The sequence below is a fragment of the Dichomitus squalens genome (assembly GCF_000275845.1).
Source record: "Dichomitus squalens LYAD-421 SS1 unplaced genomic scaffold DICSQscaffold_1, whole genome shotgun sequence".
NCBI lineage: Eukaryota > Fungi > Basidiomycota > Agaricomycetes > Polyporales > Polyporaceae > Dichomitus > Dichomitus squalens.
Genome location: NW_006766883.1, coordinates 1094171 through 1114699, shown reverse-complemented (window position 1 = coordinate 1114699; position 20529 = coordinate 1094171). Strand labels below are relative to the sequence as shown.

The window sequence follows — 20529 nt, the reverse complement described above, 5'->3', positions numbered from 1 at the left end:
CCCACATGCTGCAAACCTCCTTTGATCGCAGCTCACGAGGTGCAAGCCCGCCTGATACACCGCGTTCATCATATGTAGCGGCTCATCACCGCAAACAAGCTTCTTTTCGTAAGTGCTCGACCCCACGTGCACGCAGTCACTTGAACGCTAACACGCTTCTCTGCCGTGTACCATACGCGACCTTGCATAGGCGTAGAGCTACGCGGACACTATCACCACCAGACGTGTCTCCGCCCATTTTGGGCAGTCCTTCGAGTTATTCGCACCGGCCTCTTGGGCATCCTTCTCGCTCTTCTGGGAAGAGTCCCATGGCAATCCACTGCGTGCAACCGCGATAGGCCTCTTTCGGTGGCGTGCGCGCGTCGTGGCAATGAGTCTGCTGACGGAAGGGGCATAGGTGAGAAGCCGACCGAAGGCCGCCTCGGATTGCGCCTCCCGCACTACAGTCGAGATTTCCCCGATCCCACCGTATGGCATGCAAAGCCATAGTCTTCCCGACGCCGGGCGGTTGCGCTCGGAAATATAAGCACTACGGTGTGGATGGCCAAGACCTCCCGTGCGCGACTGAACTGCTGCACCTCTGCCACGCCAGTCCCCAGGCCAAGGCCCCGTCTGCGGTCAAACCAAAAGCGCCCGCCCTGGACCTGGAAGGCAAAGCAGCGTCCGTGGGACTGTAAAATAAGGCTGACGCGGTAGTATGACTAGCTCTGTCGGTGAGTATCATCAATCATGTATTGCGTGCCTTCGCTTCCCTTGTCGTTGGCCTACATAGTCACTAGCGTCCGCCATCGGACGTCGGGCATGGACTGCGCGACGGCATTCGTCGTCGGTGACTGTGCATATCAACGGTTTCACGTTATGCCGGAGTTTACACGGGGCGCTCGCAGCTACAGAGGGCGTAGAATGCGGACGTGGCGCTATCTGTCGCTTCGAGTGCTCCTCGACCCCTCTTACAACCGCTATCCGGCGCGGCGATTGTAGCGACACGTCTACGTGACGCGAGGTTCCTGGCGTTCATCGCGCTCTTCCCCTTCCATACTATATGGGTAGGAGGACTTCGATGGTGGACCTGGGTACAGTCACCCGACTTGTCAGCGGGGATATTTACGTTAGAGGACCTGCGTAGCCCTGCCATTCTCCCCCTCGCTTTGCTCGTCTTTCGTTTGTGCTCGGCTTTCAGTGCTTTCCACCTGGTGCCTTGCGAGCCTCCGCGTGAGGACAGTGTCGGTTAGCGCCCGACGTGCCCTTTAGGTAGCAATCTCTCCGAAGTTTGAAGCGCTTTGCTGATTCGGACGGCAGGTGTACGTTCGTCGACGCTGCTGCTGTCGACCTCCGCCGGTGCTAGCTTGCCGTTGTCGTCGTCCGACAGCGTCAGTCTGTCACTGCCTTCGATTGGTGGCGCGAGCAACTCGTCGGTGGCATCGTCCACTGCAATTACGAGTGTCTCCTCAATCAGCTCATCGGTGGCCTTGTCTACTAGAGTTACCACTGCCGCCCCAGTCAGCTCATCGGCGCCTTCGTCTATCGTTTCTACAACTGCTGCCACACTCAGCTCTATATCTCCGGCGGTCCCTGTTGCTCCAGTTACCCCCAGCTCGGCCGCGTCGGGGAGTTCGTCGTTCGCGTCTTCCATCCCCGTCTCTTCATCAGCGTCGAGCGGGACTGTTCGCTTGACCTCTCCTGTCGGTTCGTCTACGTCGATCTCATCGCCTGACCCAAGTCTCTCGTCCGTAGAGAGTTTGAGGCCTTCTGTCACGTCGGCGTCTGGCTCTACCGTTCATTCCCCTGTCCATTCCGAATCATCCACCGTCAAGCTGAGGTACTTTCGCGACCAGCCTTTCCGAGGCGTATCTATGCTAATGTATATCTCATGTAGCGCTAGCAGCTTCGTGATGGCTGGGCAATCCGTCAGCAAAGGGGCTACACCCACCGGCACTTCTGCGACGGTGTCTGCTTCGCAAGGCTCTACAGCTGACGCGACCACGAAAGCATCGGCCACCGCCTCCCCTGACACCTCTTCATCGCAGGCAGCCCATACAAGCCAGGATCCTGCTCCACCAGTTTCTCCTGCATCAGCAACTTCTTCAGCCGCAACGCCCAGTAGCTCAGCAGTCAACTCCGCGACGGCATCCCCGTCGCAGACTTCCACGGAAAAGGCAGCGACGACCACCGCAGGAGGCGATGCCACCCGAACCAGTGGCAGCGGCTCAGGGACCCAAATCGCCATTCCGAGCCAAACAACCAATAGCGAGACTGACGCGCTGACCACTTCGGTGCAAGGGGTTAGTTCGACTTCCTCTCCTTCGTCTACTTCCCAGGGCGATACCCAGCCCTCCCCTGGTATACCCATACCCCTCCCTCTCCCTTCTAATTCAGCTACTCCTTCGCGGACGATACCATTGTCTTCTGCATCCTCTGTGATATCTCCTGTTGCCCTTCCTTCGTCTACCGCGGCGCTCCCCTTCGATTCCACGCGGAACTTGGAGATTCCAGCACCCTCTAGTTTCACAGTACCATCGTCGTCTCAACCCGTTCTGACGTCGCTTATCCAGGGTACTGCGGTCATGGGGGCGTCTGGGACACCTACGTCCGCGACCGTAGAACAGTCGTCCTCTGCTCCTTCTGCTACTTCTGCTACTTCTCTATCGAATGTAAACAGTTCTAAAGGCACATCTGGCGTTGCACAGGCACCGAAGCAACAGGCACCAAACCAGAATCCCGCCGAGACCACCAGCACGATCACCGACAAACCGGAGACCACGTTGTCTACCCCCGTGTTTCTCACCGTGACCAATGCGCACAATCAGACGACGCTTTCCGAACCTCCTGTGTTCACGAGCGTCGGCGTCACGACGTCGAACGGACAGGTCGTCAGCATCACTCATGTCATCGCCAACCCGACTGGCATTTGGGGCGTCAATGCAGCAGAGTCATCGCATGGGTACGGCCATCCTAGTCCTACATTGTACATTCTGAAGGTGACCATTTTCGTGCAGATTCTTTTCGAACAGCGGGGCTGTCGCAGGCGTTTTCCTCGTCGTCGGAATTGTCATTGCAGCGCTCGGCGTAGGAATATGTCTTTTCATCCGTAGACGCAGACGTCGCAACCCTCGTTTCATCGAGTCAATTTCGCGCCCCCTGCCCATGCCTGACAACCCGTTCGAGGACCCGCGCTCGCTTTCCCCAGCGCCACAGATGCGCTACGCCTCAGGCTACACGGATCGGACACTCGTCATTGGAGGCGCTGGTACCCCCACTCCTACCCCTGCGCGCAGTCCGTTTAGTAGTGACGTGGACCACGGATCATTGACCAGTTCACAAACGCACACCAGTGGTGAGCCACTCAGCGGACTCGGTCTTGCAGGCATTGGCGCTGGAGGGGGGCGGAGGTACAGCAGCGGCACTCAGTCGTCCTCCGGCTCGCGATCTCGTCGGTCCAGTCAGCAGGGTTCAATTGGCCTTGCGATTACTTCTGATCATGCTAGGGATGCGTCTCGCTCGGCACGGCGTGAGACATCGTCTGCTCAGTCCTCGCCCTCCATCTACCCGCCTAGTCTTCCGGCGCTTCCTGGGGAAGAGAACCGTAGCATGGTCAACGTCCCACTCAGCAACAACAACAGCACCGCGCACTTATCGACCACCAGCACAAACCGCATTTCCTCCCCCACCACGCGCAAACCTGTCCCCCTGCACGACTTGCCAGAGCCCATTGCGCCTAAGCCGCTTTCGCCTATGCAACGGGAAGCTCAGCAGACGAAGCCCCCTGTGATTCCTCCTCGCAGTCCGCTTCGGCGCAACAGCACAGCGAACTCACGCTCTCTTTCGCGTTCTCCTCCACCTCCCGCTCTCGCGAGCATCCAAACGCAGCTCAAGACCCCCGACCTGGGCAACCCATACGAGCCGCTTACGCCCCCGATATCTTTCGCGTCCCTGTCTCCGCCTGGTTCGAGCTCAGGTCACGAGCCGCCTACTCCGAACACGCCCGCTGGGGTCAATGCTGCCGCGAACCCTTTCAGTGACATCCACGCCCAGCAACCCACACAGGTGGATATTGTCACCGCGTTCCCGATGGTCAGGAGTGGGAAGCGAGAGACGTTCTACACGCGGACTGGTGGATCACAGGTAGATTCCCACACCTTATACTCACAACCAAGCGAAGATGCTCACACGCTTCTTCACAGCGTCGCCCCAGCGTCGAATGGCGACACCGCGATTGAGAGACCTTTAGACATGTGTTAGGCTGGTCTCACCTACCTAATGACTTACGTTGATGGGCGAGGGACTGCTTCGCACACTCGAGGCCGGCTCCTCTTGCCATGTATTCCTACGCGTAGCCTCTGCACAATCATCTCATCCCTAGATGCTACGGCAGGTTTACCCCATGTATGCATCCATTCGTATAGGTCACGAAGAGCTTCCATTACAAAGCTCGCCTTCCACGACACCATTCACAACGTCACTCGTCTGTACCACTGTGCATGCAATGTATGTATCATTCTGAATGAAGCACTGTATATTATACACTAAATTGACTTGTTCTGACTTCTTGCTTCCCGATCGTATGCGCGTCTCGGATATATGTCGCCCATTCAAGAAGCGGCCTTGATGATCCTCTCTGAACTTGTGACAAAGCCGTAGCTCTGTCAAGGGAGTCAGCGGGAATTGGCCGACGCATGATCAATCGGACGACGCACGCCTCCAGCATTGTACAATACGCTTTCCAGGGCCCCTGCAGGGGAAGTTGTTGCAATGCAATCTTCCACTGTGATACAGTCGTAGCCACGGAAGTAAGCGTCGACAAGGGTCCCAAGGACGCACTGGAACCACGTCAGTCATGAAACATCGGGCTGCGGCAAGAGACGCAAACCTGATCGGCGTTGACGCCGGCGAAGAACAGGGTGCTTATTCCATGCTCTTGAAGGTAAAGATCTAGCGCGGTCTGTCCGCCCCAGATGCCGCTCATCCTGCGCGGGCGAAGCTCCGTTAGCACATCGACCATTTCTGCAGTCGAAGCTATCGCAAGATAAATGCTCGGAAGCCAGGTGCTTCGTACGGCAACGTCCACGCGCAGCGCGGGCAGATACGCCCGGACATACCTATTCTTGTGAATCCAGACGTCCGTGCCTTCCTGCCGGCCTTCTTCGTATAGGCCTTGGAGGGGCCCATACAGCTCAGAATTGTACTCTCCGCGCATGAGCAGCCTGCCGAAGGGGCCTGGCAGCTGCGACCCGAAGCCGCCCCGTCCACTCTTCATGAATCCCCGGACGAGCGAGGGAGGGATGGTGGTCAGTTCGTGGTCAGTCAGTCCCCAGTTCCTGTACGCAACACGAAAGTCGACAAGTCAGTCGCGCCAACATACAATTTAACTTAGTCCACTCACACCCAGAGTATCTTGACATCATGTGCACGCAACGCCGGCACAAGGTTCATGAGCGGGACGACGCAGTCCAACCCCGTCAGATGGTCGCGCAAGTCCGGGTGTAGAAAGAAGCTATGCCACAACACAAAAGGTACAAGGCGTCAGCATCGCGGTCGAAGAGCCGCGAGCGCGGCACGCGCCGGGCCAGCCCGCGCCACCAAGCTCACTTCTGCATGTCGATGATCACGATCGCGCTCTTCTCCTTCGCGATGCGGACGTGCCTATCCCCGTCGACGGGGATGTCGAGCTGCGCGTTTTTCAGCAGAGGGGGGACCGGCACTTCACTCGCCACCTGCTCCTGCGCCACGTCCCCGCTTGCGAGGTGGCCTTTCGGCAGGTGCGTCGTGCGGGTGACGTCTACGAGCCCGTTCGGGTACTCGACCCAGAACGACAGCGGGTTGCCGTACTCCGTCGCGACTGTGACCTTTGGGCGCTGAACCATGCCGAGGATAGGGGTGTCGAATTTCGGGAGTGCGTTACTGGTGCTAGTCGCGGCTTCGGTGGGGGTGGTTGCACTGGAGGCGGCAGAGTTGCCCATCGGCTGACGCAGCGGATAATGTCAAGGGATTGGATCGGACGAGAACGCGGGGGAATGTTGAAGCTTGGAAGACGCGATGCCACAGGCCGACGGAGAGCGGCGAAAGCCATTAGAAGGGTTGAGCGTGTGTGGCGGCGACAGGGCACAGCGTGGATAGGTGCGATAAGGTGGGAGTGGGACGGCATCCGCAGCATAGACCGGACCGCACTGAGATGTCAAGTACAAAGTTCGTGCTCACCTTGCGCCAGCCCGGGTCACGTTATCGCGTCTGCTACACACGTCGCGTCGACGCGACCTACCGCCCCAACGCGCCGAGCACGACGCAGGCTAAGACAAAACAGATAGTATAATCATGAGGTATCATCGCTACAACTATAGCCTGGTATACTGAAGAACACCCCATACCACACGAGTCAAACGGAGAGAGGGCACCAAATTTACCATGCGGAACATTTCACTCTGCCGTAGGGTCTACCTTCACAACCACCTTTCCAGTCGCCCTGCTGGTTTTGATCCGCTCGTACGCTTTGAGCGTATCCTCGAATGAGAAAACCGAATCGACCAATGGCTTCACTTTGCCTACACACATGTCAGCGACGCCTAGCGGGATAGCACTAGTCCGGCAGCTCACCCTCTTCAACCAGCTTAGCGAAGGCCACCAAGTACTCTTTCTTCACATCGAGAGCAATAAGCCTACAGAATTGTTCATTAGCGACGATCTTCAGTCGGTCGCGCCCGTCTCGACACGTACTTCCATGTCCGCTTTGTTCCACCTAACCAGGACGGTTGCAGGAACACCTTCCAGAAGAACTTGAGGTATCCGCCTTGCGGCCCGACGTCCAAGAACACGCCCCCGGGCGCGAGGTACTTCTCGCTCTCAACGAAGAGGGTGGGGTCGTTCATTCCTACCGCCTCCAAGAAAACGTGATACTTCGGGTTCGGGTCGGCCGCAATGAGCTGCTCGTGTAGCGGGGCCTTCGTGTAGTCGAAGAACTGGGCAGACGACGTTCCACATCAGCGCCGGATACAGCATGTGTAGGCTCCAAAGAGAATACCAACCTCGTCCGCGCCTAGGTCCCTCACGTATTGCTCATTCTTCCCCGACGCGCTGACCGCGACGCGTGCGCCCTTGGCCTTCGCGAGCTGGATCGCGAACGAGCCCACCGCGGTGCTGCCCCCGTTGATAAAGACCGACTGGCCCGCCTCGAGTTTGGCGATGTCGATCAGCCCCTGGTATGCGGTGAGGCCTGCGATGGAGAGACCCGCGGCCTGCGTGGGGGTAACGTTTTTCGGGCGGAGGATGGCTTGCTGTGCGGAGACGGCGGTGTACTGTGCGAGGGCCCCATAGCCGTTCTGGAACACAGACACTAGTGTCGTGTGCCGGGTGGTGGAGCGAGTTGAGGATCCACCAAACGCCAGGCGCGACGTGAGAGGCGTAGGGGAGAGAACGGACAAAGGTTTATGGAAGGGACAGTCATGAGGGTGCGGGGTTGAGTTACGAGAAAGATGCAAAGGAAGTGCGACGAACGGACGGGTGTGGCGCCGAATATCTCGCCGCCCTCCTTGAACTCGGTGCCGTTGGCGTCCACAACTACACCCGCGATTTCAAATTCGTGCGCCTTGGCACGGCGCGCGATGAAACCGGGGAGGAGTTTGAGGACCTTGTGACCACTGCACGTATGGTGGATATGAGTTCGGTCCGTATATGCGCCACAAGCACCCGCTTTGCGGTGATGAAGATACGTACACTGGGTTGAGAGCGGCCGCCTGGACCTTGACGAGGACATAGCCTTTCTTCAGCTTCGGCACCGGGACGTCCCCGAACTTGAGCACCTTGTCGATGTCGCCACTTCCGGTGACGCGCCACGACTTCTGCGTTGCCGGGATTGACTTGGAGGAAGCTTCCGTCGTGGGCGCGGCAGATGTAGCTTGTGCTTGGCCTGCGGACATTATGCGCTAGGTAGGATGGAGAGTGGTTTCTACAGAGGGAGCGCGGATGTGGATAAAAGAGCCTGATGGTTCGTAATGGGAGAAGGCTTGGACATGTTCGTACATGTCATATATACCGCAAGTTGCGCATGGAGTGCTGCGTGCGGCCACAGGATTGACCGAATTTGGGACGCGTATGCCATCGGCGGGGGTCGAGACTTAGTGAGCTGTGGCAGTGTAACAAGCCGACGCTATCCGTCATTTCTGAAGAACCGTGCGACATTGATTTGCGCTCACATCACGGTGGATCCATCGACTCGGATACCCGGTAAGGTCAGAACATGTGCTTAGGACCACATGAGGCTCGTTTACCTGCTCGTGTTGGACGGAGTATACAAACGCGATGCTTACATAGTACATAGGTCAGGGACGAGAATGGCAAACAAGTTTGGTACTAGTAGCAGACGTGGGCAATCAGAATGAATAAGAAGCAGCGACGGTATGCAAAAGCAGGGTCAGCTCATTGTCCAGAAGACGCGATAGGGGATGGAGAGAAGAGGGCCGAGCACTGTGTGGGATCGTTGATTAGGCCATTTGAACGGTACAACACGCTGTCGGAGCAACAGGACGGAGATATTACAGACAAGAACGACACCAGACGGACAGTCGATATAGAACGATCTCAAACACGGTACTCACAAGGTGAAGATCGGAGACATTTCTACTGCCCTTGTACAGCCTCTGGCCCGGCCTGCAGGAAACATGCATCCGCTCTGTACCAAAAGGGCAAAAGCTGGAATCTGCTAGAGGCATGTTGCGCTTCAACACACGCCGAACACGACGCAGGCTAGGACAACACAGACAGGACAACCATAAGGTATGAATAAAAGACAAAGCGATACGTATCACTCCGCCGTAGGGTCCACCTTCACAACCACCTTTCCAGTCGCCCTGCCAGTCTTGATCCGCTCGTATGCTTTGAGCGTATCCTCGAACGAGAAGACCGAATCCACCAACGGCTTCACTTTGCCTACACACATGTCAGCGATGTCTAGCGGGACAGCGTCAGTCTGGCAGCTCACCCTCCTCAACCAGCTTAGCGAAGGCCTCCAACTCGTTCTTCTTCGCATCGAGAGAGACAAGCCTACAAAAATATTCATCAGCGAGGCTCTTCAGTCGGTCGCGCCCGTCTCGACACGTACTTCCATGTCCGCTTTGTTCCACCTAACCAGGATGGCTGCAGGAACACCTTCCAGATAAAGCTCAGGCATCCGCCACCTTGTGGCCCGACGGATAGGAACACGCCTCCGGGGGCGAGATACTTCTCGCTCTCAACGAAGAGTGTGGGGTCAGCTGTCCCCACCGCCTCCAGGAAGACGTGATATTTCGGGTTTGGGTCTGCCGCGATGAGCTGTTCGTGTAGCGGGGCCTTCGTGTAGTCAAAGAACTAGGCAGATGACCTCCCGCGTCAGCGCCGGCTGAAGCATGTGCAAGCCCCAAAGCGTATACCGACCTCGTCCGCGCCTAGGTTCCTCACGTACTGCTCGTTCTTTCCCGACGCGCTGACCGCGACGCGTGCGCCCACGGCCTTCGCGAGCTGGATTGCGAACGAGCCCACCGCGGTGCTACCTCCGTTGATGAAGACCGACTGGCCCTCCTCCAGCTTGGCGAGGGTGAACAGCGACTGGTATGCGGTGAGGCCCGCGATGGGGAAGCCCGCGGCCTGCGTGGGGGTGACGTTCTTCGGGCGGATGACGGCGCGTTGGGCGGGGAGGACGGTGTACTGCGCGAGGGCCCCATAGCCATTCAGGAACACAGACACTGTTCACGTGCGCATGCAGGTGGAGGGCACCGGTGGCGGGGAGAGAACGAACGAAGGTTTGGGGAAGGAGCAGGGCCATGAGGGCGCGGGGTTGAGTTACGAGAAAGAAGCAAAGGAAGTGCGACGTACGGACGGGTATCACGCCAAATATCTCGTCGCCTTCCTTGAACTCGGTGCCGTTGGCGTCCACGACTACGCCTGCGAGATCAAACTCGTGCGCCTTGGAGCGACGCGCGACGAAACTGGGGACGAGTTTGAGGACCTTGTATCCACTAAAGTATGGGAATTATCAGTTCGGTCCGTATATGCGCCATAAGCCACCGATGGTCGACTCAAACGTACACTGGGTTGAGAGCGGCGGCTTGCACCTTGACGAGGATCTCGCCCTTCTTCTGCTTCGGCACCGGGACGTCCCCGAATTTGAGCACCTTGTCGGGATCGCCGCTTCCGGTGACGCTCCACGACTTCTGCGTTGTCGGGATTGACTTAGAGGAAGCCTCCGCCGCGGGCGCGGCTGTTGCAACTTGTGCCTGGTCTGCGGACATCATGCACTAGGGTGGAGCAGTTGGGATGGAGAGCGAGTCCTACAAGGGGAACGTGGATGTGGATAAAAGAGCCTGAGGTTCCGTCATGGGAGAGCTTGGGACATGTTCGCACAGACGCCATATATACCGCAAGTTGCGCACTGAATGTCGCGTGCGCGTGTTATCCCACAGACATATGACCGAGAACGGGACGCGTATGTGCACGACGGCCTCGAGCATGGGGCTAGTCAGTGGTCGGGAACTAGTGAGCCGTGGCAGCATACTGAGCCAATAATGGTGGGCAAAGTTGCGGGGGCGCTGTGCACGGCGGTTTCAACGGTGGCACGGTGACGCGCAAGGGTACGTAGCATTCAGCTGCGATGCTACGATGTGAGTAGCATCAGCTACATATAGGCACGCATACATCGTTAGTGTTCAAGTGACCATCCAGTCTTGACGAGAACCGCGTGAGATCAGACATGTACTTAGTACTATATGGATACACTCGTCTTGAGGCTCGTTGACCTGGTCATGTTGGACAATGCATTAAACACGAACAGTCAGGGGCAAGAGTGGGAACAAGCTCAGTACTAGAAGCAGGTGTGAGCGATCAGAATGAATAAGATGCAGCGATGGTTTGCAGAAGCACGGTGAACCTAATAGTACTGGAGACGCGATGGGGGGAAGAGCCGAGCACCGCCTCGCGTGGGGTCGCTGGTTACGCCAATTGAACGGTACAACACGCTTTCGAAGTAAGAGGGACAGGATAATCAGAACGGAGTAGAGGCAGCCAATGCGTATGTTCTTCCCTAAACATACCTTTGCAAACGCTCTGTCATTTGTGATCCTGCCGGTTCGCGTCGTAAGAGGTGACCGATACAGGAGTGGGTCTGCTAGCCTGTCCGTGAATGTGACGGCGAGGCAAAGCTGTAGCTCCGTGCTGGTGGTCCTACGAAAAGGTGACGGACCGGGAGAATCCAGACAAAAGCCACATCCGGCGAGCAGTCAAAATAGAATAGAACGATCTCAAATCCGGTAAGGCAAATCTACTGCCCTTGTACAGCCTCCGCCACGGTCAGCAGGAAACATGCATTCGTCCTGCAACAAATAAGCAAAAGCTGGAACGTGCAGCTGGAGGCGTGTTGCGCCTGAACGCGCCGAAGGCCAACACAGACAGCGTTAAGATGGGGTATAAGCAAAGACCAACCGATACATATCACTCCGCCGTAGGGTCCACCTTCACAACCACCTTTCCAGTCGCCCTGCCAGTCTTGATCCGTTCGTATGCTTTGAGCGTGTCCTCGAACGAGAAGACCGAATCGATCAACGGCTTCACTTTGCCTACACACATGTCAGCGATGTCTAGCGGGACAGCGTCAGTCTGGCAGCTCACCCTCCTCAACCAGCTTAGCGAAGGCCTCCAAATCCTTCTTCGTCGGAACGACGAAAATAAGCCTACAGAAACGTACATCAGCGACGGTCTTCAGCCGACCGTGCCCGCCTCGACGCGTACTTCCATGTCCGCTTCGTTCCGCCCAACCAAGACGGCTGCAGGAGCACCTTCCAGAGGAACTTGAGGTATCTGTCGCCTTTCGGCCCGACGGAGATGAACACGCCCCGGGCGCGAGGTACTTCTCACTCTCCACGAAGAGTGCGGGGTCGGCCGTGCCCACCGCCTCGAAGAAGGCGTGATACTTTGGGTTCGGGTTGGCCGCGATGAGCTGCTCGTGCAGCGGCGCCTTCGTGTAGTCGAAGAACTGAGGGCAAGGAACCGTCCTCATCAGAAATGATCGGCGCGCGGGAGCCCGCAGCAGACACTGACCTCGTCCGCGCCCAAATTCCTCACATACTCCTCGTTCTTCCCCGACGCACTGACCGCGACATGTGCGCCCTTGGCCTTCGCGAGCTGGATCGCAAATGAACCGACAGCGGTGCTGCCCCCGTTAATAAAGACCGACTGGCCCGCCTCGAGTCGGCGTTGACGAGGCTGTCGTGAAACAGGTCAGTCCCTTACATTCACGTCCACCTCGCGCAGCTACTCACAGATCAGGACAAAGCCGACGTACCGGGAGGCCATAATCTCGGTCGTCTTTGATTGTCCTCGACGATGCAGGGAGCGTTATGCGGCTCATCAAGAATGATTTCGACGGCGCACAACAGACGCGCCGATCAACCGCGTAGGGGCAATGACCAAAGTCTCAGCGTTTTCGGTTCTGCAAGGTCATGTAGCCTTCAGCTGCGATGTTACGCATCTCTAGTACGGATACGTATCATTCCTGGAGAATCACTCACTATCAGTCTGCTTCAACATAACGACCACGAGCTGGTTTGCCTAGAGGCTCGTTGACCTGCTCTTGCTGGACGGACGGTGTACCTGAATATGATGAGAAGAGAAGACCTGCTCATTACTAGCTATAGAAGGTGTGAGCGATGAGGATGAACAGGGTGCAGCGATGCATGTAACAGAAGGGCGAGACCATTGTCTAGCAGACGCGAAGGAGGAAGGAGAAATAGAAGGCCGAAGGGTAGCGCGTGGACTGGTTCGATACGCCATAGAACGGTTTCCGAACCGGATATTCAAGAACTGAGTACGGAAACAGGGTAGTCGATGAGCACATTGCCAATGCTCACGCTCTTTCAATCTGTACAATTGTGCGCCACAGCGGTTTCGCAGGACAAATGTGCCATTGTAGCAGTTGGTTGAAACAGGAGATCGTGAATGTGGCAGCGAGGCAAAGTTGAAGCTGTGCTGGCGGTTGTATGACAGAGTGACGGACCGAAGGGTCTAAAACGATCTCAAACGCGGTACAAGAGGCAATTCTGCCGCCGTTGTACAGCCTCCGGCCCGGGGAGCAGAAAACGTGAATTCTAAAAGGGAAAAAGGTGGAATGTGCTGGAGGCGTGGTGAGAGATGCCGGCGGCGGATAGCTGGAGCACGTCGAGCTCAGTGCTGGTTCAATCGTCTGATCGGACGCCTGCAGGCGGCCAGCCCGCGGAGATTTCTGGCCGAAGACGGTGGTCGAGCTTCCCTTCGGAGGAGAAAAGAGCTGGGATGCATTTGCGAGCGATGCGCCGCCGCAACGGCGACGATAGGGAGACGAGAAACGACGAGCAGACGGGGAAGAGAGAGCAGTCAGGCCCTGTGAGGGAATCCGCAGACGATAAGCGAGCGCAGGCGTGGGACACCAAATGACGCTTCGGCTAAATGTGTGTGTGTGGAACGAGACCGAGTGCAGCTGGCCGTGTCGTCGCCGGTACTAAGCAGGGCTCTTCCCAGTCCACGAATATATCGTCGTTGACTCCGAACCACGCCGTTCTTCTCCACCATGTCCGTCCGTCGCTCTTCTTAACCATGTCCCTACATAGGACTCCCGACAAGAGACAGGCGTCATTAGGTGAGCGCGTCTTCCTCCTCTCACCACTCCTCGCCCCGTCCCCGTCGCCCCCACCGTCGTCGAGCCGATCGTCCCTTTCATATCTCTACACCGCGCATCCCCGGCTGCACGGCTCATGCCTGGTCAGTCGTTTGCCCTCTCTCCTCCGACTGCGCGAGCTCACCTCCACCTTTAACCTCCCCATTACACAGTGCACTCCCCCGTGCGTCTTTCTCGATATCCTACCGTCGACTTTCCGGTAGCATACCGCTCCTTTGATGACGACCGTTCCATCTTCTCCCCCAACGACCGTTTCTTCTGTCGGCTCTGATTCTCTGAGTGGCACTGACACTGTTCTTGGTACGTCTGCCGCACCCGCACCCTCCTCAACCGATTCGCCCACCGCCCCCGCGTCCACCACCGCTTCATCCATGACCTCCGAAACAACCGGAAATACACCCACTGCTTCTCAATCTACCTCGCCCCTTACGACCGACTCCCTGCCCGCAACCTCGGCGTCTCAACAAACAACTGCGTCCTCACCGCAAATCGCCACTCCAGCATCTACCCAAAGTTCTTCGACTCTCCCGACTCCGACGTCTTCAGCCATAACTACTGAATCCGTTTCGGACGCTTCCGTCACGCCGACCTCACGCACCTCGACGACCACGCCTCCTCCAACATCAGAGTGAGTTCTCGACGATCCTTCACTGCGCTTGGATTCTTGTTAACTCCCACGTGTCTAGGGCATCTTCCACCTCCGCCATGCCGTCTACTTCGACGGATTCCACCCCGGGTGACGGCGCGTCGTCATCTTCGACGACTTCTACGTCTGCTTCACATACGACAACATCCACGTCCTCTACGTCTACTTCCTCTACATCTAGCTCGATATCTAGCTCCTCCTCGGCTTCTACCTCGACATCCACCTCGACGTCCACCTCGACATCCACCTCCACAAGTACCTCAACAACTTCCTTGTCGTCAACTACGCCGACCTCGGATACCTTTACGTCGACTACATCAACGTCCTCGCCTCCGCCGGATTCCTCCACTTCAGTATCCACGACGGTAGTAGACTCGGACACTACCACCACTGTATCCTCGCTCTCTACAGATAAGAACACAGTCACAGCAAGTGAGACCGCCTCAACTACTCTCACCTTTCCCAGCGAGGTTGTCACGTATGTCAAATATCCAAGCAGTGCTATACAACCCTGACGCTTCTGGCATCCCTCAGGACAACTCTGCAATCCACAGTATTCCTTACTACCACTAATAGCGCGGGGCAGACCGTAACCAGCGCTCCGCCGTTGGTGACTGAGACTCTGACGAGGACAAATAGTGATGGTTCTCCTAATGTTGTCACTATTGTCGCCGACAACCCTACGCCCATCTCTAACAACAGCAATGCGACCCAGACGTCACAGTAGGTGTTGGGCTATGCACATACCCGCGCGCTTGTTCTTTCTCGACGTACTTCCTCTGACGCCGTGTGTGATAGGTTCTTCCGTAACAAGGGCGCAGTCGCAGCGGTGTTCGTTATCGTCGGCCTCACTGCGGCATCGATAGCGCTGTTTATTTTCTTCTATGTACGGCGGCGGCGGCGGACCCAACGGCTCGAGCACGATGCGGCGGTCGCGTCGACGCTAGCAGCAGCAGGATACAACCGCCGACCTCTGGACGATGACGACGAAAAGCAGATGTCGCCGCACCGCTCCTCGGTGCCCTCGGCGACCACGCTGCCGAACTCGAGCTTCAGCTCTGCCCAGCAGCTCGCAATGGCCGCCGGTGGTCGCACCCCGCCCGCAGATGGCGGTGGTGCCACGACTCCTCCGACGCCTGGCGCTGGCCCCGAGTTTGACCCCTATGCTGCGGTCGGCACGGTGCATCCCCCGCCTGCGGCCTTCCCTAGCCAGGCGCGGAAGGATGGCTACGCGCCTGCTAGGACGTCGAGCCCGCCTCCGGGGGCGTGGGACCGCACCAGGAGGCAGACGCAGAGCACGAGCACGAGCGCCAGCTGGGGGCACGCGGCCAAGGGCAGTGTCGCGAGCACGGAGCCGCTCCTGGCTGGGTACTACAGTGGCGCTAACACGGAACCTTCTACGCCTGCGATGGGTGCGACGCTGAACCTCGCGGACGAAGGCGGCCGACGGGGGCGGGAGTCCGGCGCGTCGTCGAGCAGCCAGTACTCGGACGACGAGCCTGAGGTGGCCGAGATGAAGCCGAAGCTGGAGGTGCGTTGTCGGGCTTCGTTTTTGTGGCGCGTTGCGCAGTTTCATTTGGGGCTGACGTGCGCGCGATCGCCTCGCCTCGCCTTGCCTAGGTCCGCAACAACACGCCGAGCATGAGGATAGCCCCGTTATCAAGGCAGTCGTCTCGACGCACGGGGCGGCCGTGAGTGCTCCATGATCGCCATGCCGGGCTAAAAAGGTCCTCCGTACGTACTGCTATACGTGATATCTCATGACAATAACATTCTGCCCTTTGACATCGTCATCCATGACCCTCGCTTTGCTCGTGCTCTACCGCATCCCCGCATATACAGTCATTTTCATTCCCTGAATTCCATCGTCACTCACTCCATGTACCCGTACACGTTCCCAGTAGCTTATCTCATCACACGGACCCGTATGGTGTGCTTCCGGCACCTCCCCGTTCAGGACGCGCTGTTTACCGCTGTTGGTTCTGGCGATCTAGTTTGTATCACTTACCTACCTACCGCATAGCTTGGCTCCCATTCATCGTCATCGTATCATCACCGTCATCAGCTCTGTTCTACCATGATTTCATCTTCCACGCTCTTGTTCATGACCACCCCGGCCTTCGCGACTATCTGTCGCTCAGGTACGAGGTGCTATATAAAAGGACACATGCCCGGGTGCGACCATTTTCGAACTTTATTAGACACACACGTTGTAGAAGGACCCCACGGGTATGACACGCTCATGACGGACTAGCGTAAATGTTCCATTCCAATTCAGGTACAATTACAATAAGCGTCACTACGCATACAGCGCCATCACTGTATTACACTCGTACAGCTCTCCGTCGGCAGGTGCGTATATTCGTCGTCACCAGTCTAGAAGTTCTCCTGATTCAAGCCACCGCCGGTCTGTACAGATGCCGATGGTCAGCGCAAGCTGTCTAAAGCGTACATCAAGAGGGGATGACGCCTACCTTGCGAGCTTCGCCGCGTTGGACTAGTCCTGCGCTCCCGGACACCTTCCCGGCGAGCTTCTCGGTGTTACCTGACGCATCGAAGAACAACTCGTCAGCGCCTCGTGTTTACCGTCTATTTCAAGGAGCGGGACACGTACCGATGATCCGTTCACTAGCACTTGGCTTCGTCGCCTGAGCCTGCACGGACGAAGGGGGAACCGCAGCACCAGCGCCGCCGCTCCCGGACGTCCGCGCGTGCTGTCCGGGAACGTCGTGATCGAACTGCTGGTGCTGGTGCTGGTGGCCATGGCCAAACGGTCCACCGCCCGGGGTGTTGGTGATGCCAGCGCCGGTCGTCGAGGCGGGGTCACGGAGCTGTTGGCCCGACGCGCCGAGCTGGCCGCCGTGCCCGGGGGCGGCGGAGAGGCCCGTGGGCGGATACTGGTTGCTCGTCTGGCCGTACTGGTCTGAGTTCAGGTCGTCGCCCGGACGCATGCTTGTGGGCTGGAAGGCTTGGGCGCCTTGCGCGTTCTGTGCGTTCCAGTCGGCTGCGAGGGACGCGGTCAGGACGTGATACTATTACTATCGGATGACGGTGAGGTGAACGAATAGAGTGACGTACCGGGCATTTTGTTCGGCGGCTGGTTCTGCCAGGTTTGGTCGGCCTGCGAGTAGTTGTTGCTGGTGCCTTGGAAATCCTGCTGAGCGCGAGACATGTTGGATATGATATGTGGGTCGGTAAGAGTTTCGTGAGGTTTGTGCGTGTGTGGTTGTGAAGTGCTGGTTCTGGATTATGGAGACCTACCATTGGACCCCCTTCGATTATATAGCCGAATGAGCAAGAGCAAGGCGCCAGGGAGTCGAGTTGGATAGCTTGACCTCATAGTTGCCAGCGTGGGGCACGCAAGCGCAGGCATCTGGAGTTGTGGCTACTGTGGAGAGCCTAGTCTATGATCGGCCATGCGCGCTACTATTCACTCCATGGTACCGGTGTCGAGTTCCACGTCAAATAAACCTTCTGTTCTGGTGCAAGTTGATACCCTAAGTGCTCTTCCTACCGTGTCATTACGTGGTTCTCGCACGTACAAGAGCGAATTATCAGAGCAATTGTTGTTGACTGAAGCGGGGACAGTAGCTGTTGGTGCCGGTAGCATGTCGCTCTGGCGAAACGAACTCTGAAATGAATCGTTTACATAACCTTCCGGAGCATTGAGCCACGGCAGAATAAGAGGACGTGATGACGTGACGTGACCAACGCATGTAATTAGGCCAAGAAGAGTTGTTCCACCTTACCCATATGTTGAGCATGTTTTACATTCCCCGGCCCAGTCTGTTGACCTCCCAGCAACCGTAACTCGGGAATCGGGATGAAGCATATCGGTTGCCGCTCGAGTCGGGGTTGGCCAGGCGGCACAGCCACCGCTGGCAGGCGCCCCAAGTGATCGCCAACGTGTCCCTGCCGCTCGTGCCGAACTGAGTCGTGTTCCAAACCGCCTTTATCCAGGTACCGGCCAGTCCAATTCGTCTTTCTCTATTCTACCACGATGGCTGCTCCTACGGACAAGAAAGACCTCTATGGCTCCACAGAGCTGCTTGCGGTCGAGCCCCAAGTAGCGCCGGGTGGTCCATCTCCACCAAGTCCGCAATATGAGAACCCCTCTCTTCCAAATGACCCTGAGGTGCTACCGCAGTACACCGAACGCGCCTTCGAAGGCGCGTATGTCCCTACAGGAGGAGAAGAGCAACCTCCGCATTTCACGCCGTACGAGGCCGAGTTCTTCCTCTCTGGGGGGGAAATCGTCTCGCACGATCCGCACCTGAACCAAGATGGTGAGTGCTCCTTCGCTCGTGACTCCTGCATCCCGGATACAGGGAGACCCTTGAACAATCGAGATGTAATGAAGTCACTTCGCTCATGTGAGTCACCAGGCGAAGCACTGTATCGTTTCCTTCTGGCAAAAGCCGCCGCGTTCCCCGATTACAAGATTCATGCTCGTGGAACACACACAGAACATAAGACACGCACGGTGTATAGCAAGGATCAGAATGGGAACTACAGCACTAAGATCGAGAATTACAGCGAAACCGTGACCGGTACGTGACCTCACGAACATGCTTACTCGGAACCTGAGACAAGTATGGTAGACTTCGACTTCTACATCGACCTTACGCCTCAAATCGTCCATGGACCTGTCCATTGGAGCTTGCCCGACGCTGAGCCTGCATATCGAGGCGAGATGTACATGCAGATGGACTCGAACGATCTAGCAATACACGATCCCGAAGTCGCGCTTCCGCCTGGTCGCCGTAAGGCAACGAAGGCTGAGCTGAAGGCTGCGAAAGGGAGGAAGGAGCTTCGGAAGGAGTATGGACTTCCTCCGTGGGTCGCACCTGATCCCGAATCGTGGTTCCAGCAGTCAGGTGCACCACCACGGCCCGCTGTTGTGCTTCAGTCATCCAAGACTTTGCGGGAGTGGGCAGATGAATACTGCGCGAGCGATAAGTTGCTGAAGGAGTTCACGTATACCAAGGTATGCCCGTCCGTACGTCTTGTCCCGAGCCTTTGTGGTTCTGAGAATCGCTTGGCGCAGGTCGTATACGGTTGGAATATCTCCAATTTAGAAGAGGCCATCACCGCAGCCATACGCTCGGTCTACAGTCACACCATCCAGCTCTCCTTCGACATTTCTAATCACAAGATCCGGATCCGCCCAGACAACAGGCTATCTCGCACGCTCTCCAACAAGTGGCTCAAATTCCTGCTTTGGATCCTCCTCATCTACCCCTTCATCTGGCTCTACAAGCGTTTCAGTGCCCATGGGGGAGGGCGATGGGAAGTCTGTGGTGGGGCGTACGCGCTCAAGACGTGGCATATGCACCCTCAGGGGACCTCGGGTCCCCCTCCCAACGTCAACAGACTATGGCAGCAGACTCCAAACGGCTGGGCATATCTCGTCGGAGACAGGGAGGGCGAGTGGTTCCAGCGGTGGGAGGGGAGGATTAGGGCAGCGGTCCGGGATCGGATACAGTCGAGGACTCCCCTCGAGCTCGTGGCCCATGCCGCTACAAGGTTGGACGGGTATCGGCCGCAGTACGTGGGCCCTCCGCCGCCAGAGTACTGATAGACTCGCCTCTACTGTACCGGGGTTGCTACGCGTCATCGGAGTACTTTCCAGTTTGCTTGCCGTCTATGATGACGACATCCAGGCTCGCTATTCATTCGCCATCCTACCCAAGGTTTTCAACAGCCCGTCTCTATTCATTCCCATGATGTGACCTGGGAATGCTTATATCATGGGCGCGTCTATCTATTGGTTCTGGATGTACTGGTACCGCCGCAGTTCATTGACAATCGTCAGAACTTGACCTTCTTGCACAGTCCATTGCGATCCGATGCGAAGACATCACAGAGATGTGCTATCTCCTGTGCTATTACCTATGCTATCTCCGGCACTGCTCGTCGCAGTGTATCATGGTAAACATCACGGAGACAAGCCAACATTTTCCCAGCGCGTCACGACCTTGGGATTGCTGTGTGTCTGTCGGCCGCTCTCACGCCCATGGCGAGGGCCTAAATGCGGATAAACTGGGTTTGTAACCACACTAGCGTCGCATTGTCCTCGGATGTCCGTCAAGAGCACTCATATTCGTCCCCGAAATGCTCTCTGGCCGCAAAGACCGATGTGTCATGTGTGGAAAGTCCTGCATCATCCTAGACTGGTACTTGCTTTACTCCTTCGGTGGGCGACCCGCGCAAGACC

The 20529-nt window shown here is 57.2% G+C and overlaps 8 protein-coding genes across 8 annotated transcripts; 3 read left to right on the top strand and 5 right to left on the bottom strand.

Annotated features, from left to right (window-relative positions):
• Positions 1 to 1892: 1892 nt before the first annotated feature.
• Positions 1893 to 4217, top strand: DICSQDRAFT_123329 (uncharacterized protein; the record flags this gene model as incomplete). The annotated part of the gene is made up of 3 exons (XM_007360187.1): positions 1893 to 2941; positions 2997 to 4122; positions 4182 to 4217. The coding sequence occupies 3 exons, from the start codon at positions 1893 to 1895 to the stop codon at positions 4215 to 4217; spliced, it is 2211 nt and encodes a 736-aa protein (XP_007360249.1).
• A 611-nt stretch (positions 4218 to 4828) lies between these two features.
• Positions 4829 to 5861, bottom strand: DICSQDRAFT_47014 (uncharacterized protein; the record flags this gene model as incomplete). The annotated part of the gene is made up of 3 exons (XM_007359811.1): positions 4829 to 4964; positions 5097 to 5315; positions 5587 to 5861. 3 exons carry the CDS (start codon positions 5859 to 5861, stop codon positions 4829 to 4831), a joined length of 630 nt encoding a protein of 209 aa, XP_007359873.1.
• Positions 5862 to 6305: 444 nt separating this feature from the next.
• On the bottom strand, positions 6306 to 7921 carry DICSQDRAFT_151180 (NAD(P)-binding protein). The gene is made up of 6 exons (XM_007360186.1): positions 7705 to 7921; positions 7486 to 7628; positions 7017 to 7324; positions 6709 to 6950; positions 6589 to 6650; positions 6306 to 6536 (listed from the first exon to the last, which is right to left on the bottom strand). The coding sequence occupies exons 1-6, from the start codon at positions 7905 to 7907 to the stop codon at positions 6412 to 6414; spliced, it is 1083 nt and encodes a 360-aa protein (XP_007360248.1). The 5' UTR covers positions 7908 to 7921; the 3' UTR covers positions 6306 to 6411.
• Positions 7922 to 8629: 708 nt separating this feature from the next.
• Positions 8630 to 10322, bottom strand: DICSQDRAFT_95453 (NAD(P)-binding protein). The gene is made up of 6 exons (XM_007360185.1): positions 10051 to 10322; positions 9838 to 9980; positions 9400 to 9707; positions 9089 to 9333; positions 8969 to 9030; positions 8630 to 8916 (listed from the first exon to the last, which is right to left on the bottom strand). Exons 1-6 carry the CDS (start codon positions 10254 to 10256, stop codon positions 8792 to 8794), a joined length of 1089 nt encoding a protein of 362 aa, XP_007360247.1. The 5' UTR covers positions 10257 to 10322; the 3' UTR covers positions 8630 to 8791.
• Positions 10323 to 11448: 1126 nt separating this feature from the next.
• On the bottom strand, positions 11449 to 12364 carry DICSQDRAFT_164590 (NAD(P)-binding protein; the record flags this gene model as incomplete). The annotated part of the gene is made up of 6 exons (XM_007360184.1): positions 11449 to 11573; positions 11626 to 11687; positions 11746 to 11821; positions 11872 to 11989; positions 12055 to 12219; positions 12299 to 12364. The coding sequence occupies 6 exons, from the start codon at positions 12362 to 12364 to the stop codon at positions 11449 to 11451; spliced, it is 612 nt and encodes a 203-aa protein (XP_007360246.1).
• Positions 12365 to 13520: 1156 nt separating this feature from the next.
• Positions 13521 to 16535, top strand: DICSQDRAFT_158470 (uncharacterized protein). Its single transcript, XM_007360183.1, has 6 exons — positions 13521 to 13627; positions 14168 to 14294; positions 14353 to 14790; positions 14847 to 15035; positions 15111 to 15843; positions 15933 to 16535. The coding sequence occupies exons 1-6, from the start codon at positions 13585 to 13587 to the stop codon at positions 16005 to 16007; spliced, it is 1605 nt and encodes a 534-aa protein (XP_007360245.1). The 5' UTR covers positions 13521 to 13584; the 3' UTR covers positions 16008 to 16535.
• A 23-nt stretch (positions 16536 to 16558) lies between these two features.
• On the bottom strand, positions 16559 to 17484 carry DICSQDRAFT_158469 (uncharacterized protein; the record flags this gene model as incomplete). Its single annotated transcript, XM_007360182.1, has 4 exons — positions 16559 to 16721; positions 16787 to 16857; positions 16927 to 17316; positions 17391 to 17484. The coding sequence occupies 4 exons, from the start codon at positions 17482 to 17484 to the stop codon at positions 16689 to 16691; spliced, it is 588 nt and encodes a 195-aa protein (XP_007360244.1). The 3' UTR covers positions 16559 to 16688.
• An 828-nt stretch (positions 17485 to 18312) lies between these two features.
• On the top strand, positions 18313 to 20141 carry DICSQDRAFT_95444 (uncharacterized protein; the record flags this gene model as incomplete). Its single annotated transcript, XM_007360181.1, has 4 exons — positions 18313 to 18598; positions 18698 to 18862; positions 18914 to 19299; positions 19360 to 20141. 4 exons carry the CDS (start codon positions 18313 to 18315, stop codon positions 19888 to 19890), a joined length of 1368 nt encoding a protein of 455 aa, XP_007360243.1. The 3' UTR covers positions 19891 to 20141.
• Between the last annotated feature and the right edge of the window lie 388 nt (positions 20142 to 20529).

Excerpts from the sequence above, each read along its gene's own strand:
- DICSQDRAFT_95453 (XM_007360185.1), bottom strand. The coding sequence starts at position 10,256 with ATGATGTCCGCAGACCAGGCACAAGTTGCAACAGCCGCGCCCGCGGCG. Across the intron at positions 9,981-10,050 it reads GCCGCCGCTCTCAACCCAGT|TGGATACAAGGTCCTCAAAC; the intron begins GTACGTTTGAGT and ends CCCATACTTTAG. Across the intron at positions 9,708-9,837 it reads ATTTGGCGTGATACCCGTCC|TGTCTGTGTTCCTGAATGGC; the intron begins GTACGTCGCACT and ends GCACGTGAACAG.
- DICSQDRAFT_158470 (XM_007360183.1), top strand. The coding sequence starts at position 13,585 with ATGTCCCTACATAGGACTCCCGACAAGAGACAGGCGTCATTAG. Across the intron at positions 14,791-14,846 it reads TTTCCCAGCGAGGTTGTCAC|GACAACTCTGCAATCCACAG; the intron begins GTATGTCAAATA and ends GGCATCCCTCAG. Across the intron at positions 15,036-15,110 it reads AATGCGACCCAGACGTCACA|GTTCTTCCGTAACAAGGGCG; the intron begins GTAGGTGTTGGG and ends CGTGTGTGATAG.
- DICSQDRAFT_151180 (XM_007360186.1), bottom strand. The coding sequence starts at position 7,907 with ATGTCCGCAGGCCAAGCACAAGCTACATCTGCCGCGCCCACGACGGAA. Across the intron at positions 7,325-7,485 it reads ATTCGGCGCCACACCCGTCC|TGTCTGTGTTCCAGAACGGC; the intron begins GTTCGTCGCACT and ends ACACGACACTAG. Across the intron at positions 6,951-7,016 it reads GGGACCTAGGCGCGGACGAG|TTCTTCGACTACACGAAGGC; the intron begins GTTGGTATTCTC and ends TCGTCTGCCCAG.